At 35.3% G+C, this 22,135-nt stretch overlaps 2 protein-coding genes across 3 annotated transcripts in view; one reads left to right on the top strand and one right to left on the bottom strand.

Moving 5' to 3' along the window:
• Positions 1 to 22,135, top strand: part of asic1b (acid-sensing (proton-gated) ion channel 1b) — a 383,191-nt gene that overhangs the window by 167,228 nt on the left and 193,828 nt on the right. The window lies entirely within an intron of this gene.
• LOC141380084 (uncharacterized) lies at positions 21,332 to 21,973 on the bottom strand. Its single transcript, XM_073936767.1, is given in 1 exon segment — positions 21,332 to 21,973. A coding segment is annotated over 1 exon segment (642 nt).

Below are 22,135 nucleotides of genomic sequence, written 5' to 3'. Positions count from 1 at the left end.
GAGAGCGTCAAAGTAGCCGGAAGTCATTCATTTTCAATGAGAGCCGGCGGCGAGGAGCAGCGCGGCGTGTCTTCGCCGGCGTGAGCGTCAAGGAGAGTTGAAATGAAGTCAACTTTATGGTAATGAGCTATGACGCGGTTTGGCGGCAAGCAATCAGAATGAAGACGTCTATCGATTGATAGCAGTTCAGAGAACACAGACCTGTGAACTTTGGTTCCGACCACAGTTGTTCCCAAGGGTTTGATTATTGCGGTCGCCGGATTTCCAATTATTTACAATTTTTTCCTACAGGAACATTCATTAAATAAGTTACTGGCGAGTTACTGATGTTCATTAATGTTATATAAATTTATTTTAAAAAAGTGGGAATCTCACGCGATGTGACAGTACAAAACAGCACTGCTGCTTCAGGATATTTCAGACATATGGACACATATTGGATAAATAGAGCAAAGCCACACCACACGCAACTTGATCTTCCATTGTTGTATGAATTTGATAAGAAGTGCGCAACATTTTACGCTAGAAACATGTTTTATGCAGGAATGTAACTGATATGCTGCAACGGCTCCTTTAAATACTAGATCAATGTAGCGAGTTTTGACGCTCTCGCCGCCGGAGCTGAAGGCAGAGAGCGTTGTCGCCAGGGCGGCCAGAGCGACCTTGGACGCTCTCGCCGCTTTCAGTGTGAACGTACGGTAAGTCTTGGTTTGATTTTGTACAGCTAATTGAACTGAACATTTTGACCATGTTGTCATGTTTGTTTTTTGAGTTTTTAGTTTTAGTTGTCACATAAACATACCATAATAGCCCCCTCTTGTATCTCAAGTGACACAATGAAAGTAAATCCATCATAAATCAGTGTGTAACACGTACAGGATCCTCATGTGTTTGTGTACAGTGGAGTTAGCGGGGGCTGACGGCTCCGCTAGCTGCACCATCTGGCTAATCTACTTGTGCTACGCTAATACAGGCAGAGAGTGCTGAAAACACACATGCTAGCATTTGTGGAGACACTTAACAGACGGTAAACAAGACACACTTTGATGCGCTTTCATTCCTCATATTAGGGTTATGGTACTGTCAGGGAATATTTTTGGCACAATTATGATTTCGATGCTAATTCGGGAAACGTAGCATACTGTATAAACGCTTGTGTTTTGGGCTGTTGTATTAGCAATGTGTGGTTTAAGTGTTTTGTGAATGGCGTCACAGCTGAAGGGCTGCAGTTTGATGTTTTCGTGTTAATTAACAGAGGATCTGTGAGTGTGAGAGAAACCAGGCGGAACACAAACCTGAATCCTCTATTGAGCCCCGAGAGACTCGCCCAGTGAGAGATGTGTGTGTGTGTGTGTGTGTGTGTGTGTGTGTGTGTGTGTGTGTGTGTGTGTGTGTGTGTGTGTGTGTTTGTTTATGTACGAGAGTCGAGATCAAAAGGAAAAATGTGTGCACTGTATGTTGTGTATGTGTTTCGAAATGAAAATAGATTAAGAAAATACTTCAAAAAGGGAATGGTGGATAATATATAAAGCAAACATTTTAATTAGCACACATTTTAAAGTAAGGATGTAATTATATTGTTTTTTTTTTTTTTTTTTGCTAATACTATTGCATTAGGTTATATTATTTTTAATGGTCTATTAATATTATTATTATTAATACTATTAATATCATTATTATCATTTTTATTATGTTTTTAGTATAATTTTTATTTTGTATTCTATTTAAAATGACATTATACAGTCACCGGCCACTTTATTAGGAACACCTTACTAGTTTTGACGTTACCATCCGAATGTCGCAACAGAAATGGAGACTCATTAGACTCATCTTCTATCATCCAATTTCGGTGAGCCTGTGAGAATTGTAGCCCCAGTTTTCGATATGGTCTTCTGCTGCTGTAGCCCATCTGCCTCAAGGTTGAATGTGTTGTGTGTTCGGAGATGCTCTTGTGCAGACCTCGGTTGTAACGAGTGGTTATTTGAGTTACTGTTGCCTTTCAGCTTGAACCAATCTGGCCATTCTCCTTTGGCATCAACAAGGCATTTGCGCACACAGAACTGCCGCTCACTGGATATTTACTCTTTCTGACCATTCTCTATAAATCCTAGAGATTGTTGTGCGTGAAAATCCCAGTAGATCAGCAGTTTTTTAAATACTCAGACCAGCCCGTCTGGCATCAACAACCATGCCATGTTCAAAGTGACTTAAATCCCCTGTCTTCCCTATTCTGATACTCGGTTTGAACTGCTGAAGATCGTTTTGACCATGTCTGCATGCCTAAATGCATAGTTGCTGCCATGTGATTTGCTGATTAGAAATTTGCAATAACGTGAACAGGTGTACCTAATAAAGTGGCCAGTTAGTGAAGATTAAACTGTATAATTTCTTAATGTTTTAATACTTTTTGTGAATTTACAATGTTTTATTATTCTAATCCTATGCCTTCCTGAAGTGAACCCAGGTGTTACAAATAATGATAATAATAATAAATTTGTAAAAACAATAATTAACACATTTATTTTATTATTATGATGATGATGATGATGATTATTATTATTGTTATTATGATGATGATGATGATGATGATGATTATCATCTGGATAAGCTTCATTATTATTACCATCATCCTCATCATCATTTTTATAATAATAATAATTATTATTATGGTTGTTATTATTATTATTATTATTATTATGGTTTGATGATGATGATGATGATGATGATGATGAATATTATTATTATTATTATTATTATTATTATTATTATTATTATCGTTATGATTATTATTAATATTATTATTATTATTATTATCGTTATGATGATTATTATTATCATTATTATTATTATTATTATTATCGTGATGATGATGATGATTATTATTATTTGTTTTGTTAATATTCAATTCATTAATTTTCTTTTCGGCTTTGTCCCTTTATTAATCAGGGGTCGCCACAGCGGGATAAACTGCCAACTTATCCACCATATGTTTTATGCAACGGATGTGCTTCCAGCTGCAACCCATCTCTGGGAAACATCCATACATGCTTATTCACACTCATATACTTCGGACAATTTAGCCTACCTAATTCACCTGTACCGCATGTCTTTGGACTGTGGGGGAAACCGAAGCACAAAACATGTGGGTTTGGGGAGAAAACCCACACGGACGCGGGGAGAACATGCAAACTCCACACAGAAACGCCAACTTACCCAGTCGAGGCTCGAACCAGCGACCTTCTTGCTGTGAGGTGACAGCACTACCTACTACGCCACCGCGTCGTCCATTAATATAACAATCTCATAATATTACAAATCAGAGAAATCAAACAAAACACATCAAAAACCAAACAATGCTGTTGATAAATTAACAAATAAATACAAATAAGAAATATATGTAAACACTGTGCGCATGTGAGTGCATGTGTTGTTCACTATTTTATTGTATTTTATAGTTTTACTTCAGCTACTGTTGTCTTCTTTAGCACAATTTTTTCTCATATTATCCACCCGCGAGTCCTCAACACAGTCAAGCCGGTATAGTATTTTGCCTAAAATAACCTAGAGTGTATGGATGCTTTGAGCTGTGGGTGGACTCTCCATCATCATACAGTGAGCTTTCAGACATCACAAACACGCAGAAGTGCAGACTCTCACGCGTCTCTGGAGGGAGAAATGTGTCAGGCTTCAGTCAGTTCCCTTTAACAACAGACAGAATCTCACGTCTCCTGTCAGACACCAGCATCTCATTCACACACACACACACACACACATAGCATCTGACCGCACGTCTCAGAGCTGACGGACTGACACTGTGTTCATCAGGAGTCTCTATTAGAGAGAGAGAAGAGCAGATGCTGAATCTCTGAACATCTGCTGACACACACCTGACAAACACAGCTCTGTGTGACGCCAGATCTCCAGAGCACGTGTCCATCGGCCTATATTAATGCACATTCTGAAGTATCACATCAGAAATGATTGACAAAAACATGTGTGTTGTAAGGAATAACAACCCCTAACGTTGCCAAAGATTTTTTTTTTTTGCTTGCACTGAGACATGCAGACATGCATCCACTTTAAACTGGCCTGAAATTAGAAAAAATGTAGGACAATGCATGATTTTGTACTGTTGGATTGTTGCTAACAAAATGAAGGAAGATTAATGAATTGATGAAGTCAATGCAGAAATGAGACGCATACTGATAGCTTCATCATAAACTGATAGCCCCATCCACATTGGCTAATAAACTCGCCCTAAAGAACTGATAGCCATACTCTAAATCACTGATAGCCACACCTATATAACTGATATTCCCGCCCTAAAGGATTGATAGCCGCGCCCTAAATCACTGATAGCCACACCTATATAACTGATAGTCCCGCCCTAAAGGATTGATAGCCACGCCCTAAATGATTGATAGCCACATCCTAAATGCCTGATAGCCACACCTATAGAACTGATAGCCCCTCCCTAAAGGACTGATAGCCCAGCCCTAAAGGATTGATAACCACACCCTAAATGAATGATAGACGCATCCTAAATGCTTGATAGCCACACCTGTAGAACTGATAGACCCTCCCTAAAGGATTGATAACCACACCCTAAATGATTGATAGCCACACCCTAAATAACTGATAGCCACACTTATAGAACTGATAGCCTCTCCCTGAAGGACCGATAGCCCTTTCCTAAAAAATTGATAGCCACACCTATAGAACTAATAGCCCCTTCCTAAAGATAGCCACATGTAATGAACGTATAGCCCCTTCCTAAAGGACTGATAGCTCCGCCCTAAATGATTGATAGCCACACCCTAAATGACTGGTAGCCACACCTATAGAACAGATAGTCCGTCCCTAAAGGACTGATAGCCCCGTCTACATTGACTGATAGCCTCGCTGTAAAGAACCTATGGCCACACCCTAATGATTGATAGCCACACCCTAAATGACTGATAGCCACACCTATAGAAATGGTAGCACATTCTAAAGGGCTGATAGCTCAGCCAAAATTGACTGATAGCCACGCCTTAAATGAATGTTAGCTCCACCCCTAAACGACTGAGAAGCCTGCATTAATATTATAACAATGTATTTATTCATTTAGTAATTCCTTAATTAAAATGTTCACTCATGCATTTATTCATTAATGTAGTTATTTATTTATTCATTCGGTCATTCATTAAATCCTGTATTTATTTGTTTATTTATGTATTCCTTTATTAATTAATTGGTTAATTCATCTATTTATTTGTTCAGTCGTTTATTCTATTATTTTAAATTATTAAATACATTAAAATATCAATTATGATTATTTATTATTTCTGACTAAATCATTAATAATCATAATTAATTGTTTAATGCATTTATTCATTCATTAATTCATTATATTATTCTTTCATCAATTCGCTCATTTAATATTGTATTTATTTATTTCACTTAATTCAGTCATGCCTTCATTAAATCTATTTATTTATTTATTTATTTATTTATTTATTTATTCATTCATTTATTGAAACAATACATGAGTCAAAAATGTTTGTATTATTATTATTATTATTATTTACTGAACAAAATGTGCAAATTTAATTTAGTTATATAATTATTATTATTTTATTTTATTATTATTATTATTCTTGTTGTTGTTATTATTATTATTATTATTATTATTATTATTATTATTATTATTATTATTATTGTTGTTGTTGTTGTTGTTGTTGTTGTTGTTGTTGTTGTTGTTGTGATTTATAAAATAATAATAATAAAAATAATAATACATAATAATCATCCACATTTAAATCACTGTAAGTGTATAGGCAATACATAATCTGTAAATTCACCAATTGTCCAGCTCCTTTATATCCAATCTGTTATTGAAATGAAAAGTCTCCAGAATGAATTGCGGTGGTGTTTTTCCTCCTGCTGTGTTTACAGTCAGTCAAACAGCTGCATGCACACGCAGTGGCCTTTAGCGGTGATGCTAATGAAATCTCGGCTCTCCAGTGCAAACTATAGAGAGTAATGAAAAATCAATGACGGAATAAGTAAAGGATAAACACTGTAAATTATTTAGCGCTTCCCGTTTAATATCCAGGCCTCTTCAGGATGATAAACCGTCCCTTATCGTCGCTCCTCCATTCCAAAGCCAGAGGATTTATTTATTCCCACAAACCGCTAACAAAATGGCCCAGATAACTAGCTAACATTAGAGACCACATTGTTAAAGAAACGTTCACCTTTTCCTCGTTTAAGTGCTAGTTTACTGGACAACTTGTATTTCTAACCCAGAAAACATGAAAAACGAACGAGAGTTACTTTGTTTATATATACAAGCATTTGAAAGGGAAAAAATTGCTGAAAATCTCCTTAGTCATTACTGGCATTTAAAGGGGTCATGAACTACCTGTTGTCTGAGCTCTACTAAAATTTTATTAAGATGTTGTACCTAAAAACATCATCATTTAAAAGTAATTGAGTATTTTTAGGTGTTTTTTTCCAGAACACTCTATGAATGGGCGTGGCTAATTGTAGACTGTAGAAGTTAGTGCCCTCTGTTGTGATTGGCTGAATTTTTTTGCATATTAACAGAGCTAAACAGGCAGTAAATTACAAATAAGTGTCAGTCTTCTATGGAGGTGGAGCTTATCCAGACTATTACATCACAGAATTTAACATTCCAGAACCTGTGATTTTGCCAGAATGCCTTCAATATAAGCTGATTTTAGAGGAACCACAAAGTGTTGAATTGTGAGACTTACAGGATGTTTTTATAGTACTCTGAGGGCTAATATGTTAAAAGATAAAGGCAATATTGGTTTCTGACTTAATGACCCCTTTAATCTGCACATTTGCACCAATAGCAAAACACCTATTACGCCAAACTGCTTCACCAATAAGGCTCAGTTCAATACTGTTTCTAAAGGTCAGGTAAAATCAAAAGTATGCCACTTCATATTGTGTGAATATTTCCACATTTCCATTGCGATTGTGCTTTTTAGCATGCTCTAATGCTAACGTGAGTATTTTCTCTGACTGTATTCCCTGAGGCCGCAGCAGTTTTTAGTTTTATCCGGTAAATTCTTAAATGCACATTTATTGTTCACTGTCAAGTCTGTTGTCCATCAACATTATTTATATTTTCTGTAATGAAAACTGTGCTGATATTGTAATGATTAGTAACAGGGCAGTAGCTCATGCTAGTTGATTAGCTGAATCAATTACACTTCACAGTATCTACATTTAAAAAAGAGAAAAACAATAATTTCAGTCTATAAGCTTCACCCTCTGCCTCTCCATTATTGATTCTTGTTTGAATGTGTCAAGCTGCGGTTATACTTGAGTTTGATGATGCGAAATTTTGTCGTGCGGTGCTACGAAAAGGGGCATGATTAAAAAAGATTATTAGACATTAAAAAAAGCGAGGGATTGCTCCATGTTTTAAATTTCTGTCCAGAGAGGTCATGTTTTGATCCTCAATTGGTCTCACGCAGTCAAGTAATGCGATTTCACAGATTAGAGTTCACCAAGCTTGAACTTTGCACTGCAGCAACCTGCGAAACTTGACGCATGACCCTGTGTTTCCAGTCTGACACATTCGCGTACGTATGGAGAAAAGTCAAGTTTGACCACATCTCAACCGTGCAAACCCGTTGAGAAATTCCCATATTCTGTAGCGAGCAATGCCGCCAAATAATTTTGTTTTCATTATTATTATTATTATTATCATTATTATTATTATTATTATTATTATTATTATTCATTGTTGTTTGCTTTAGAACAAGTATTATTTTTATTATCATTATCATTCTTATTATTATTTCTTTTTATTATTATTATTATTATTATCATCATGATTATTATTAATATTATTATCTTTATTAATACTATTATTATTATCATTATTATTCATTGTTTGCTTTAGAACAGGGGGCTGTTCCAGAAAGCAGGTTATGTGACATACACGGGTAAGTTTGAGAGTAAGTAGGTGGATAACCTCAACTTTGGTTCCAAAATCGGAGGTAACTTCTGGGTATGTTAAGTAGCCATAGCAACTTACTCTCTGAAGATAACCTGCTCCGGAGCAGGTTATGTTCAGAGAGTAAGTTGCTATGTTTCAGAGTTTGTCTGTTTCAGAGAGTTTACTGAGCATTGCGTGTTTTTTTGATGAGAATATTTATGGATGTGGACACACAGATACAAGTTTTTTCGTTGTGAGAGGGTTATAAGTGCATAGTTTTTTTCATAACCAAATTCATAATGTTAATGTATTTAACAAACCTTTTTGAAATCAAATGTGACAAAGCGCAGGTCTGCACTTACCATGAAAAACATTCAGTGCAGCTCTTTATATTCGCGTCAGGGCATTTTAGGCAACTGTACAATGTGGCAGTATGACCACCTGTACAGTACGCCTGGCACTGAACTGTTTATTACACTTTTGTACAGTTCCTTAATCATAAATCCCTGCGTATCATTACACAGATGATTCAGAGCACGGGAATAGCGTAGTGGACAATGCGTTGATAAAGAACAACGGAGGAGCGCACAACGGAGCGAGTTTGAATCTCACTTACAGATCTTGTGTTTTTTCTCTCCTTCTGCACCCTCACATTTTTCTGTATAATATCATAAGTGGCAGCTTTGTCTTTTGTAGGAAAATATATCTTTAATCAAAGATGTAGGACGTCGTTCTTATATATACATTCACGCACACACACCTACATTTTTTAATATAATATTTTTTTCAGGGTTTCTAAATGCTATTGTGTGCATTAATTGCAGCCGATTTTAAAGCTCCATCAGTCACTAAAGGACACTGATAATATAAAATTTGTCCAAAGTATAAGTGTGCAGGTACAACTTAATTTTCTATCCTTAATCTTTGGTGTTTTAACTATTAAACTCATTACTGCTTCCACTTACCAGCTTATCACACACCCCACCTCATCACTATGTTGAGGCTAAATGGCTGATTTTCAGGAAGTAATGATTCAAGTGTATAACACAAATATAGTAAAAAAAAAAAAAACTATAAAGCAAATGTTGCTTAACACAATGTTTATTTTTATTATATTTGTATTATAAAATAGAATCATTACTGGGCACTATTGTTACTTGCTGGAGGACAAAAGATACCCTTTTCTGCCTCGATGACACGTACCTGCAGCCTGACCCAGAGGAAATCTCAGTGACCCAAGCAGACAAAACAGATGGAAGAGTGCTAAAAAATATATAATTAGTCAAAAAACTATGTTTATTCAAATAGTTTGATCTGTTGATTTCTTAATTTCCTGAAATAAAATGAATGATTTTGTACACTGCTTTATACACACACCTTTCAACGTGTAACATATTTTTCATATACATTTCTCATCTTTATCTTTGAAGATGGACCTTATACAGCTACTTTAGAATTTAAATATGCAGATAAAAGATTTTGTGATCCAAGGGTAATATTTAAATATGGAAAAGTGCAGAAAATTCTTACACTGCTTGTTAGTTGAGGCAGAAGGAACTTCGTCTGCATGCAAAATAAAAAGAAACTAAAGCTATCTGACAACAATCACTTACAACAGTGACAGAGTGTGTGGTTTAAGTCAAAAACTCAACCACTGAAAAGCCTTTATTATAGGACACAGCAGTAGACAGGCCTCTTTCTATTAGCTGCATGACAGAAAGAATATTCTAGAGTGTTAAATAAAGAGCTCCAGTAATTAAATATTACCTTTTATGATAATGTTTCTGTGTTTAATGACTTTGGACAGAGTTCTAGCTCCAGAAAGATTACAATTTCTATAAGCCTTATTAGTCAATACACATATTGTGGCCTTAAGAAATTAATGGCAAGAAAAATAAATGCATGAATGGTTACACAACATACTCAAAAAGGATGTTAAAGAGTAGTTTAATTTATCATTACAATAAAATGGAGGGTGGCATGTGTAATTTAATGAACTAATAAATTTTCTTATTATTTATTTTTTATTTTCTTATCTATTTCTTATTCTATATTTCTTTCCTTCGTTGAAGCAGAAATGTAATCTCTGTGTTTAAAACCTCCAGCTTCGCCTCTGTAAAGTGCGTTGCCCTTTTTTTCTCACCGTGACTTTCTATGGTGACTCGTGAATTCGGCGATCTACTGAAAATGCCTTCAGGTGTGTGCCGTGCACGCGCATTAACCCGCGGTTATCTTCAGGAGGTTGATTTAACTAACTCTTGTCACCTGTTTTGGAACCAACATTCTCGCGGTAAGCAGGTTTTGGGTAAATCAACCGAGAGTTTAGGTTTTAGCAGATGGTAAGTTAACCCAGCTTTCTGGAATACCCCCCAGGTATTATTATTATTCATTGTTTGCGCTAGAACAAGTATTATTATAATTATTATTAATATTATTAATAATAATAATATTGTTGTTGTTGTTGTTGTTGTTTCTGTTGTTGTTACTATTATTCATTGTTGTTTGCTTTAAAACAAGTAAAAATAAACAATAAGATAACAATAAAAACAATAAATGTGCATTGTAACAATATAATATGCTAAAATATAATATAAAGCAACTCTGACAAAAAATATTATGCCAAAACAAAAATCAAGATTACTATAAAAACATGATAATAACAAATGTAAATGAATAATAAAGCAGATGAGATGCGACAGCAAAAAAGAAAAAAGAAACTGTAAATTCTGCATTTCTGCTATGTGAGATTCTCTTGTTTTGTTGTTTCTAGAGTTTCAGAATAGCATATAAAAGCTCCACCCTCTTTTCAAAAGCTGCAGCTCATTTGCATTTAAAGGAACACAAAAACATCGCGTTTTTGCTCACACCTGAATAGGATCACATCTGACAAGTTACAAAACACAATCAGTAAGTTATTTAGAGCTGAAATTTCACATACATACACGCCTTTATTGTACACCTTTAGCCTTCACAGCCTGCAGACGCAGTTAAGTAGAGGGCCATGCACTGTCAACCCTGGGACCTTATATAGACAGGTGTATGCCTTTTCATATGTCCAATCAACTGAATTTACCACAGAGAAACTCCAGTGTTTTTCTGAAAGGCCTGGCGTGGTTTCTGTTAGCCTGGGAGTGTGGGACGGGTCGAGGGCAAGAAAACACATCTGACAAACACACACACAGCGCTCTATTTTCAGCACAGAACTCCTGTTTACCGCTGCTTGTTGAACACTCAGCAAACACAGCCTTTACTCGAGAGGACCACACTGAGAGACGTGACTGAAACACACCAGATTCCCTCACAGAGAGAGATTTATGCGCATGTTTTCTGTTTCGAGGGGTTTTGAGGTTGTTTTTTGAGATACAATGTGTTTTGTAGCAGGTTTTGATCACATACTGTAGGGAAAAAATGCTAATAACTTACAGCTAAATGCATAATTGGACATGGGAATCAAGTGAATGTGAGATTTGTTTACATAAGTAAAACTTAAGCTAGCTTAGAGGCTGCTTTTTATTTATTTATTGTGAAGTAAACTGCATTTCTCTTGTTGCCTGTTTTGTAAAGAGGGGATATTAGCAAGATCATTCATTCATTTTCTTTTCAGCTTAGTCCCTTTTATTAATCAGGGGTTGCCACAGCGGAATGAACCGCCAACTTATCCAGGATGTGTTTTACCCAGGGGGTGCCCTTCTAGCCGCAACCCAACACTAGGAAACACCCATACACTCTTGCATTCACACTCATACACTACAGCCAATTTAGCATATTTAATTTACCTATAGCGCATGTCTTTGGACTGCGGGGGAAATCGGAGCACCCGGACGAAACCCATGCCAACATAGGGAGAACATGCAAGCTCCACACAGAAATGCCAACTGACCCAGCCAGGGCTCGAATCAGCAACCTTCTTGTGTTATCTGAGTATTGTGTTTTTTGTGTGTGTGTGTGTGTGTGTGTGTGTGTGTGTGTGTGTGTGTGTGTGTGTGTCTGTGTACTAAATTAATTCAGTAGAATAGAATAAAAGTCATCCAGTGACAGTAGATTTCTGGCTGCTAAATTAGAATGTTACAGTATTTAAATATTATTTGTCATTTAATGTGTTAATATGTTATTTATTAAATATGTAATTTATGTGATTTTAATATTTAAAATATTATTTTAATATTTTGTATTATTATTAATGTTGCTTAGACATTTGTAAATATTTCTGACTCTCTTGAGTCACAACTCTGTTTATTAATAATAATAATGATAATAAATAATATAGTAAAATAATAATATATAATAAAATAAGTAAAATAATGTAGTAAAATAAAATATTGGGAATAATACTTTAATTTTACTACTACTAATAATATAGTTGTTGTTATTATTATTTATTTTATTAATAAATTTTAATAATAATGATTATTATTATTAACCATAAATTAAACCGTTTTCTCTATTTTCCAGGATTTTTTATCATGTAATAATTATTAATTAATTCATAAAATATATTTTGTAAAATGTGATTAAATTAAGTTTTTCACTAGTATGATTAATGCATGTTCTGATTAGACACACATATTTTGGCTGCATTTATTCAAATTTGATAATTAATAACAATAATATATATTATATATTATATATATTTTTAATTATTGTTTTTATTATACAGTATTATTATTTTATTATTATTAATTATAAATGAAACCATTTTCAGTTTTTTTTAGTCATGATACTAATAATCATGAGTCATGATGATAATAATAATTATATTTATAAATGAAACCATTTTCAGTATTTTTCGTTTTAATAATTGTTCAAATATTTATTTCGTAAAATGTGATTAAACATTGTTTTTTATAATGTATGGTATGTTTAAACTGCTACTACTACTACTTTAATAATAATACTTTATTTTATGGATTGTTGTTTTTGTTGAACACATTATTTCGAACCCTTCTACTCTGTTGGATTATCCCTTGATGTTTTGGAATCACTGGTTCTTTTTTTTTTAAGCAGTGCATTTTTTCTTCTCTTCTTCATCTCGCAAAAGCATAAAAAGCACTACAAACAGCTTCAAAAGCATCAGACAGAACAGACAGAAATACATATTTACACTGTATATACTGTACTGCAGTTTCAGTGCACATTCATAAAAGATGCAAAGATGCTCTAATCTTAGCAGTAAAGTCAATACTGAGTGTGTGTTTGTGTGTAAGCATGACGATGCAAAAAACATTTCCTTTTCATCCTGACAAACACACAACTTTCAACGAAGCAACCTTTAAAATGTGCACACAGATAGATTTTATCATAACTCCTGTTTTATTGATTTAGGCAAATAATAATAACTACAATGCATTTCTAGCATTATTTACAGTAGACTCTGCCTGAAATGTCACTCACTCTAGGTCAGGGGTGTCCAAACTCAGTCCTGGAGGGTCGATGTCTTGGAGAGTTTATCTCCGACTTGCTTCAACACACCTGCCAGGAAGTTTCTAGTATATTTAGTAACCTTTGGACACCCCTGCTCTCGTTTATATACTAAATATCTAAATAAATAATGAGAGGATCTAAATGCCGTTCTGTGAAGCTTTATCAAATAATCCAAAGAACAAAAAACATATCAAAACAAAGCAAGGAAATCTAAAAACTATGCTTAACTATTAAGGAAACTGTACTTCAAACATGCTTGTTCTACACAGTTCCTGTTGTCCTTACACAAATCGATTAAGTTTATTTATTTTTTTTTTATTTTTTTTTTACAAATTTAGGTGGATTGAACAATTCAATTGACTGAATAATATTGTTGTTTTAGCTTACTTTACAAAAGTTGTATGAACAAGCAGCAGAAATAGAATAGTGTGTGCATGTGTGTGTGTGTGTGTGTGCGTGTGCGTGTGTGTGTGATCATAAATATCCATGCAAACAATGGATTTGACCACTTTTTATCATGAGTCAATTTTTTTTTTAGTATTGTTTTTGTATCTGCCACTATGCTAACACACAGGCATTGGTAGCTCCACCCTCTTTTGAAAAGAGCACAATCTCATTTGAATTTAAAGTGACAGTCATCAAAATGGCACAATTAGTATCAATTATAAAACATTATTTATTTGGTATTTTGTGCTGAAACTTCACATACACACTCTAGTGACATCGGGGACTTCAGAGGGGCCTAATAGGTCATCTTTAAATAAAAAAAAAGGTTAGCTTTATTGGACTTAAAAATTTTAATCATCACTCTTTCTCTTTCTCTCTCTCTCTCTCTCTCTCTCTCTCTCTCTCTCTCTCTCTCTCTCTCTCTCTCTCTCTCTGTGTGTGTGATTGTGCTTGATGTTTAAGCACAGATCATTGCTCATAAACAATCAAGAGCTCAGCCTCGTGTCTCTGGATTGAATTAATCAGCGGCGGTGGCATTGATTAGCAGCGCCGCGTGTTTCTGACGCCCGTCTGGGACTGTCAGCGAATTTAAAACGCCCTCAGATGGAGAGAGTCGCTAATAAGAAGCTAAAGCAAAGCAATTGAATCCTGAAGGTGACCTCGCTAAACTGCGCTTGCACTGAAATAATGAGCGTTTCTCCAAAAGGTGAAGGCGTTCGTGTCCGATGACCGTTTACGCAGTTTGGCCTCAATTATACTAGCGGTGAGCGACTTGTAAACGCCGTCAGATGTGCAATCATACGTTTATTCCAGTCTTATTGTCTGAGTTCAGGAGATTATGGCATTGATTCAGTTGATTCGGCGTGTCGATGGTCTGCAGAGATGAACAGACTTAGAAAATGTATTTTTTAATGAGTTACGGAGTCATTAATACAGCTCATTAGTTGAAAAAAGATTCATTTCAGGGACATACTGTAACAAGTGTTTGTCTATAATCGAGTCACTGAATCATTTATACAACCGGTTAATTAAAGAAGATTCATTTCAGGGACATACTGTAACAAGTGTTTATCTTTATGAATGAGTAACTGCATCCTTTATACAGCTGATTAGTTAAAAAGATTTAGGGATTCAGATTTTAGGGACATAACAAGTGTATGTTTTTTTAAACAATTCACTGAATCATTCATTCAGTCTATCAGTTTAAACAATGATTCATTTCAAAACGAGTGTTTCTTTATGAGTGACTCACTAAATCTTTAATTTAATAGATTAATTGCAAAGCAATTATTCATTCCATTAAACAAGTGACTTTATGTTTGAGTCAAATAATTAATTTAGTTGATTATTTGAATCAACAATTTATGTATTTTTTACTTAAATTATTCAATGTTTTTCAACTAACTGATTGAATTCATGATTCAGTCAGTCACTCATGAAGACATGACATTTTGTTCCTAAAATGAGACACTGATTGAGTGAACTTTGAACACTGATTCATTTCAGTCTTTTTGAGCGATTCTTTTATTCAATTAGTTGAAAAAAAAGATTCATTTGAGGACCAAAAAGTCTTAGTGAATATTTTAACTCAACTGGTTTAAACAGAAATTCATTTCAGGAACAAAAATAATTAAACATAATTTTGAGTGAGTCACTGAATCATTCATTCAATTGATTATTTGAAAAAAACACTGACTTTAAGGAGTCACTGAATCCTTTAAATCAATTAGTTGAAACGCCGATTTCATTTCATTTCAGGAGCAAAAATAACTGAATAACTTTGAGTGAACCACTGAATCAGTGATTTAATTGAATTGTTTTAAAACCTTGATTAATTTTAGTAAAAAAAACTTTTTAATGTTTTTACAAATAAGCCACTGATTCAAGTTGATAAATTGAATTAATGATTCAGTGATAAATTCCTCACTTGCTTTGTTCCTGAAATGAATCAATCAGCTTTGATTAATCGACTGAATCGGCTATATAATGATTCACTCAAATAGATCATAAACTATTTGATTCCTTAAATGAATTGATTTAACCTAATGATTGAACTGACAAACTATTGTGCTTCAACTAATTAACTGAATGAAGGATTCAGTGACTCACATGCTTTGTTCCTGAATTGAATCGACGTGTTTCAATTGATCGACTAATTCAATTATTTAATGATTCACTCATAAAGACAGTTTGTTCCTACAGTATACCCGAGTGGTGCATGCCTCGTGAGCTCCCTCAGATATATAATCCTGATTGTATTCCTCTCTCGTTTTCTAAATTCAGCAGATTATGTCATTTGTTTCAGTTGAGCGGCGCGCGGACGGCCTGCGGATGTTTGCAGACAGAGTTGTGGAGGCTAATGGTCATTAGTTAGCTGAAAATAACCCGATCTAAATGGACCGCCTGCTGGCTGTGTTTGATGAATATTAGCCAACCTCCAGGCGATAGTGCTGTAATCATCCTGTTTATCTCACCTTTCTCTTGTGTTATTAAATGTACGTCCACAAATATGACAGCTTGCAGTCTAAATTTAGTCAGGAGCATGTAAGGCAGTTCGGTAACCTTTTATAAGCTTAGTGTAGTTTTGTATGCCTTGTGACCAAGTTTTATTTAAAGACAATGATGGCATATGCTAAATACAGCTTTTTCTTTTTCTTTTGCAAGTTAATCTGGAATACAAAACTAATTTGCTTATGATGTAAGAATTTATGTATTTGAGTGCCCAGACAGTGTGAAAATGTTTGGTCCTTTAAATGGTTTGTCCATTTTTTTTATTAACTCTACTCAGACAAACATAGTGTCTGGCTCAATTAGTTTCAACTAATCGATTATTTTGACAATCTAAGCGCAAAGTCTAAAGTGCATGGTGCAAAAGCATTAAGAGCGTGTCCAAATCAACTTTTGTTTTTTTTTTAAGACTGAAAAATACACTCTGTGCCCCGACGCATGGTCTAACAGGGTTGTGCTTATTCTCTTAAAGAGTTATGGGTATGTTTTGAGCAGAATGTGCGTTAAACCAATCAGAGTCTCATCTCCCATTCTCTTTAAGAGACAGTTGCATTGCGCCATAGCGGATTTGTTATTTACATGGCAGACTTTGTAAGTGGAAAAACTGAACACTTCACTAGCAAGAAAACAGTTATACAGACTATCTGCTCGAGCAACCTCCATTCAGCCTCTTTACTTTTACTCTTTACTCCTTTACTTTCAAGAAGTGAGGAAATGGTGTTGTACACACTCCGCTGAAAACATCCTGTCACAATCACTAGCGATCTAATTCTTACAGATCGCTGGTAAACACACAGATCACACAGAACTACAACTCCTGCATTATATGGACTACAAGGTCCATTCATGCACTGCACACACACCGGTCTGATTGCAAACACTCACAGCTGAAGCTGCTCATGGACTGATTACAAGGACTATATACACCGACCGCACACGCACACTTCATGGCTGAGTCTTGTTTAACTGTCACTGTGAACATTACAATGCGTTTTCCTTGCTTGTTTGTTTGTTGTCTGCTGCCAGCCTTTTGACCATTCGCCTGTGTATTGACCACAATTGCCTGTATACATGTGTTTGCTCCTGTGTTGACTGCTGCCTGCCTGACCATTCTCTGTGTATTAAACTCTGCATTTGGATCCACACCTCTGTTGTCAGTGACCCACTTCACATTGCACATCCATTAGCCTTCATATCAAATTTCTATTATTAAGCGCAAAGATTTGTTTCAAAACTATTTCTAAATTCAGTTATATTGTCCAGCAAACAATTAAATGAACAATAATAACGAAGTGTGCTCAAACACACGTGTGGAGTTATATCCAAACACGCATCCTATTCTTATGCCCCATATGGGTGACGCATACATCTACAAAACCCGACAGGTGGACAAATCTAAACTTGTTTTTATTTAAGCAAATATAAATATGCATATTATAAATAATACTGCTAATAATAACATTATACAAATGAGATGAGGTATGCAAGCAGTGTTTTTTATATAAATGATAATTTTATAAAATAATAATTTTTGTATCATTTTAATCCCTATTTTTTATATGTAAAGTTATTTGTTTATTGCTGTACATCCTGTGTGTATTAACATGTACGCATGTTTTGGACCAGCATAGGCTTATAACTAATGCGCTCTGCGCTGGACTTTAGACCAGCATTTAGTTGGTCAATGGTGCAGTCTATTTCATTTTCTCAAATTAGCAATGCGCCAACAATGTGCCTCAACACACCTGCTTCTTAGACCAGCACACCTATGAGACCACAAAGTAGAGCAAATAAATCAGGTATTTAAATTACGTGGCGCAAAATATCAAAATGACAGTTGCGCTGGTCTGAAAATAGCAACAAATATGGTCCATGACAGGGCTCTGAGAGTCACTTGTTTTGTCTCCGAAAAGAATCACTGTTTCAACGAATGGATTGAATAAATGATTCAGTGACTTGTTGAAAAAAGAATGTTATTTGTTTTGCTAATAAGTGAATCTATTTGTAACTAATTAATTCAATAAATAATTTTGTGATGCACTTTTAAAAATATTTAAAGAACAACAGCAATAAATAGATTTTTCCACTATTTTATTAAATCGATTCAGTTATTCAGTCGTAACGAGTCACTGTTTTGTTCCTGAAAATAATGAATACAAGTCATTTATAAAGACAGTTGCTTGTTTTGACTGGCGTGAAATGATTTATTGTCTGAACTAATAAATTGGTTAGTTAATGGTTGAATGACTAATTCATATTCCTGAAATAAATCTGTTTCAAATAATCAATTAAATGAATGATTTCTAAGGACAATCGCTTGTTTTTGTTCTTCAAAATTAGGTTTAAATCGAATCATTGACTCATCATTGATAAAGTTATGAGTTATTATCCTATGTTTTATGAATGAATTTTGTGAATCAATAATTCACTCACAGACAGTAAACTGAGTAAACAACTGTGTTTGAATGAATCAGTTCAATTAATGATTCGTTGATTTAGTCACATCACTCATAACCAAAACAAAGTTGTCAGCTTAAACAATTGACTTTGAGTGAGTCACTGAATCATTAATTTTATCCATTAATTGAAAAACGATGCATTTCATAAACAAAACAAGTTTCTTTATGAATGAGTCAAATAATGAATTTAGTTCATTATTTGATTCAACATTTATTTTTTCTTAAATTAATCAATGTCTTTCAACTAATTGATTCAGTCAGTCACTCATAAAGACAGCCACTTTGTTTTGTTTCTAAAATGAGACTTATTTTTTCATTCAATGAGATTGATTCATTGAATTTTTAACTGATTTGTTTCAAGAACAAAACAAGTGACTCATCGAATCATTCATTTAATCATTTAGTTGAGAAACAGATTCATTTGAGGTCCAATAACAACTCACTGACTCACTCACAGGCAGTAAACTGAGTAAACAAGTGTGTGAATCAAGCGAATGAATCAGTTTAACTAATGACTCATTGCCTTAAACATATAACTCGCTCATAATCAAAAACATAACAAAACATGTCAGTTGTCCGCTAGCGTCTGCGCGTTCATCCGCTGCAGACAGTTAATGGAGATGAATGTGCTCGTGTAAATGACACACTGTTGCTCTGTCATTGTAGGTCTTGTGTAAAAGTGTGTATTTTCCCATTAAAAGCCATCTTCAGTGGACAGCTGCTCGCAGGAGCTTTTTGAAGTTAGCTTCAAACCTATTTTCAACACTAACCTATGCTTTGTGCATGACTAGTGCTCCTGTTTGCCTGTAATTTGACGGTTTGAAGAGGTGGATTATGGAACTGTGTGTGTGTGTGTGTGGGTTTGGATACAGGATTTACAGTTTGCCAAGGACAGACTTTAGAAGCATTTAGCATGGTAATTTTTTAAGCCACTAAGCATAGCATAGCTATCTCAGGAGTTAATTAGAAACACATTTGCAGGTTTATTGGTTTCGGCGTGTAATGGATAACCTGTGTCTTTATACTAATGTTTTCTCTAATCCGTTAGCATGTCACTTTAGGCGAGTCGTTTAAAACAGTGCTGTTGTTTATATCCATTTTCCAGTCTTGTTTTAATACCCTTAGAGGTTAGCGTATTACGTTTAGTTATAGTTTGCACTCTGTATTATGTTTGTTCTTCAGGTTTTTTTTTCTCTGTGATTTCACACTGAAAACAATTACTGTAAGTTATACAAATGTTTAATATACATTTTACTAATTTCTATATAGAAATTCTGCAAGTAACCATCTTGATTTGTATCAAATGGATGGGAGACCACATTGGAAAGCTAGGTTGTTGCTGGAAGTGGTGTTAGTGAGACCAGGGGGCGCTCAACCTGCCTCGTCTTTCGAATGAGACGTTAAACCGAGGTCCTGACTCTCTGTGGTCATTAAAAATCCCAGGATGTCCTCCAAGGAAAAGTAGGGGTTAAACCCGTGTCCTGGCCAAATTTGCACTCTGTCCATTGTGGCTTTCCTTCTGCTTTATTTAAAAATTCATTTATATTGTCAGCGCCAAAGGCTTTGTGGTTAGAGAGTTGACATAGCGCTAAGGTGCTCACGGCAACCTAAATTAGATTTCCGGCTCGAGGTCCTGTGCAAATCCTTCCCTTCTCTCCCCACATGTTCCTGTCTGTTATCTCCACTGTCCTGTCCATTAAGCCTGAAAACCCTGTAAAAATTATTACAAAAATAATAATATGCTTTGTTGTAAATAACAGTCTTGATTGGTATAAAATGACATCTTCATTATTAGCTTAGCAATATGCTAATTTTACTTCAGTTTGCACTCTATTTTACAATTGTTCTGTTTTTTTTTCCACTAAAAACAACTGTTTTATATAAAAATACATATTTTATTGCAAGCAACCATCTTTATTGATATCAAGTGACAGCTTCATTGTTAGCTTAGCAATATGCAAATTTTACTTCAGTTTGTACTCTACAGTGCATCCAGAAAGTATTCATAGTGCTTCACTTTTTCCACATTTTTTATGTTACAGCTTCATTCCAAAATGGATTAAATTTATTTCCTCAACATTCTACACATAAAACCCCATAATAAATTCACTTTTTTTTATTGTTGCAAATTTATTAAAATGAAAAACATGACAATCCCATATACAGAAGTATTCACAGCCTTTGCTCAATACTTTGTTGATGCACCTTTTGCAGCAATTACAGCCTAAAGTCTTTCTGAATGTAATGTCACAAGCTTGCCACACCTGTCTTTGGGAATTTTTGCCCATTCCTCTTTGCAGTACCTCTCAACCTCTATCAGGTTGGTTGGGAAGTGACTGTGTACAGTAATTTTCAGATCTCTGCAGAGATGTTCAATAGGATTTTGGTCTGGTTCTGGCTGGGCCACTCAAGGGCATTCACAGAATTATTGTGAAGCCACTCTATTGATATTCCGGTGGTGTGCTTTGGGTCATTGTCCTGCTGGAAGATGAATCGTGGCCCCAGTCTGAGGTCAACAGCACTCTGAAGCAGGTCTTCATTCAGGATGTCTCTGTACATTGCTGCATTCATCTTTCCCTCTATCCTGACTAGTCTTTCAGTTCCTGCTGCTGAAAAACATCCCCACAGCATGATGCTGCCACCACCATGCTTCACTGTAGGGATGGTATTAGCCTGGTGATGAGCGGTGCTTGGTTTTCTCCCAACATAACGCTTAGCATTCACTGCAAAAAGTTCGATTTGTCTCATCAGACCTGAGAATTTGGTTTCCTATGGTCTGAGAGTCCTTCAAATGCCTTTTGGCAAATTCCAGGCAGGGAATGGCTTCCATTAGACCACTAACACACAGGCCTTTTTGGTGGATTGCTGCACAGATGGTTGTCCTTCTGTAAGGTTCTCCTCTTTCCACAGAAGAACATGGGAGCTCATACAGAGTAACCATCGGGTTATCGATCACTTCCCTGACTAAGACCCTTCTCCCCTGATCACTCAGCTTAGATGGTCGGCCAGCTCTAGGAAGAGTCCTGGTGGTTCCAAACATCTTCCATTTACAAATGATGGAGGCCACTGTGCTCATTGGAACTTTCGGAGCAGCAGAATTTTTTCTGTAACCTTCCCCAGGCTTGTACCTTGAGACAATCCTATCTCTGAGGTCTACAGACAGTTCCTTTGTCTTCATGCTTTGTTTGTGCTTTGCCATGCACTGTCAACCCTGGGACCTTATATAGACAGGTGTATGCCTTTTCATATGTCCAATCAACTGAATTTACCACAGAGAAACTCCAGTGAAGCTGCTGAAACATCTTAAGAATGATCAGTGGAAACAGAATTTAACTGAGCT

This window comes from Danio rerio, chromosome 22 (assembly GCF_049306965.1).
Source record: "Danio rerio strain Tuebingen ecotype United States chromosome 22, GRCz12tu, whole genome shotgun sequence".
Lineage (NCBI taxonomy): Eukaryota > Metazoa > Chordata > Actinopteri > Cypriniformes > Danionidae > Danio > Danio rerio.
Note: the sequence above shows the minus strand (reverse complement) of the source record. Positions and strands in the feature narration are given on the sequence as shown.